This window comes from Nanorana parkeri, unplaced genomic scaffold (assembly GCF_000935625.1).
Source record: "Nanorana parkeri isolate BGI_ZX_2015 unplaced genomic scaffold, ASM93562v1 scaffold2987, whole genome shotgun sequence".
NCBI lineage: Eukaryota > Metazoa > Chordata > Amphibia > Anura > Dicroglossidae > Nanorana > Nanorana parkeri.
In genome coordinates this window covers 61,272-62,421 of record NW_017309255.1, presented here as the reverse complement: position 1 = coordinate 62,421, position 1,150 = coordinate 61,272, and the positions used below count along the sequence as shown (strand labels likewise).

Genomic DNA, 1,150 nt, shown 5'->3' with positions numbered 1-1,150 from the left:
TAAAGGACAACTTGAAGCCAAGATAAAGATGAGCTTAGAATGATCTGTTACAAGCAATGCTATTGACTGGTAGAGGTGTCTGAAGCGAATACTGTGCACCATCCTGGATAAATGTCCTAAATGCCCCATGGCAACTGAACGGGGGGAGTGAAGGGGGCCAATAATTCTGCCATTCATCATCACTCACCAATGGTACAGCGACGGTGCAGCACTTACCCATGGGCCGTGTCCCTGGAATATAGGCCTCCCGGCCGGGTACCACTCCGGGTCCCAGGATAGCAAATATAGTTTCTTCTTCTGCGGTCAGAACCTCCTCGGCTGTGCCGTTCTGGGTGGAATGGGGAACCCGCGCCAGCTTCTCCTTGGTCCGTCTCTTGAAGTCATTCCAGCGTTTTTGAACTTCCTGAGCTGTGCGTTTCCAGTTCGTAATGGCGTTAATTTTGGCGGCAATGCCCTCCCACACGCGCCGTCTCTCTGCCACGCTCAGCCGGCGTGCCTGTGCCCCATACAGCATGGAGTAGTGGGCACGCACTTCCCGGATCAGGATCTGATTCTCCTCATAGGAAAAGCGGGGCTTCCTCAGGCGGGTCACCTCTTCTGTGTCGCCAGACATGGCGAGGGCATTCACAATGGCCTCCAGGGTTCTGGCTGAATGAAAAAAGAACATATGACTAGAAAGTCATAGAAACTCGCACAACCTTGCCATGCCAACAACATGGAAACCACTTCCCATATACAATCCACCATTAGACGCACCACCAACACCATGGAAACCACTTCCCATATACAATCCACCATTAGACGCACCACCAACACCATGAAAACCACTTTCCATATACAATCCACCATTAGACACACAGCCAACACCATGAAAACCACTTTCCATATACAATCCACCATTAGACACACCGCCAACACCATGGAAACCACTTCCCATATACAATCCACCATTAGACGCACCGCCAACACCATGGAAACCACTTCCCACATACAATCCACCATTAGACGCACCGCCAACACCATGGAAACCACTTCCCATATACAATCCACCATTAGACGCACCGCCAACACCATGGAAACCACTTCCCATATACAATCCACCATTAGACGCACCGCCAACACCATGGAAACCACTTCCCATATACAATCC

General features: G+C 50.6%; 1 protein-coding gene across 1 annotated transcript in view; it reads right to left on the bottom strand.

Annotated features, from left to right (window-relative positions):
* LOC108802624 (myb-related transcription factor, partner of profilin-like) overlaps positions 1–683 on the bottom strand; it is a 4,722-nt gene extending 4,039 nt beyond the window's left edge. The window contains exon 1 of the mRNA XM_018574480.1: positions 217–683. Coding sequence (XP_018429982.1) covers positions 217–667 — 451 coding nt within the window. The 5' untranslated portion in view covers positions 668–683. The remainder of the gene's footprint in view (positions 1–216) is intronic.
* Positions 684–1,150: the final 467 nt, after the last annotated feature.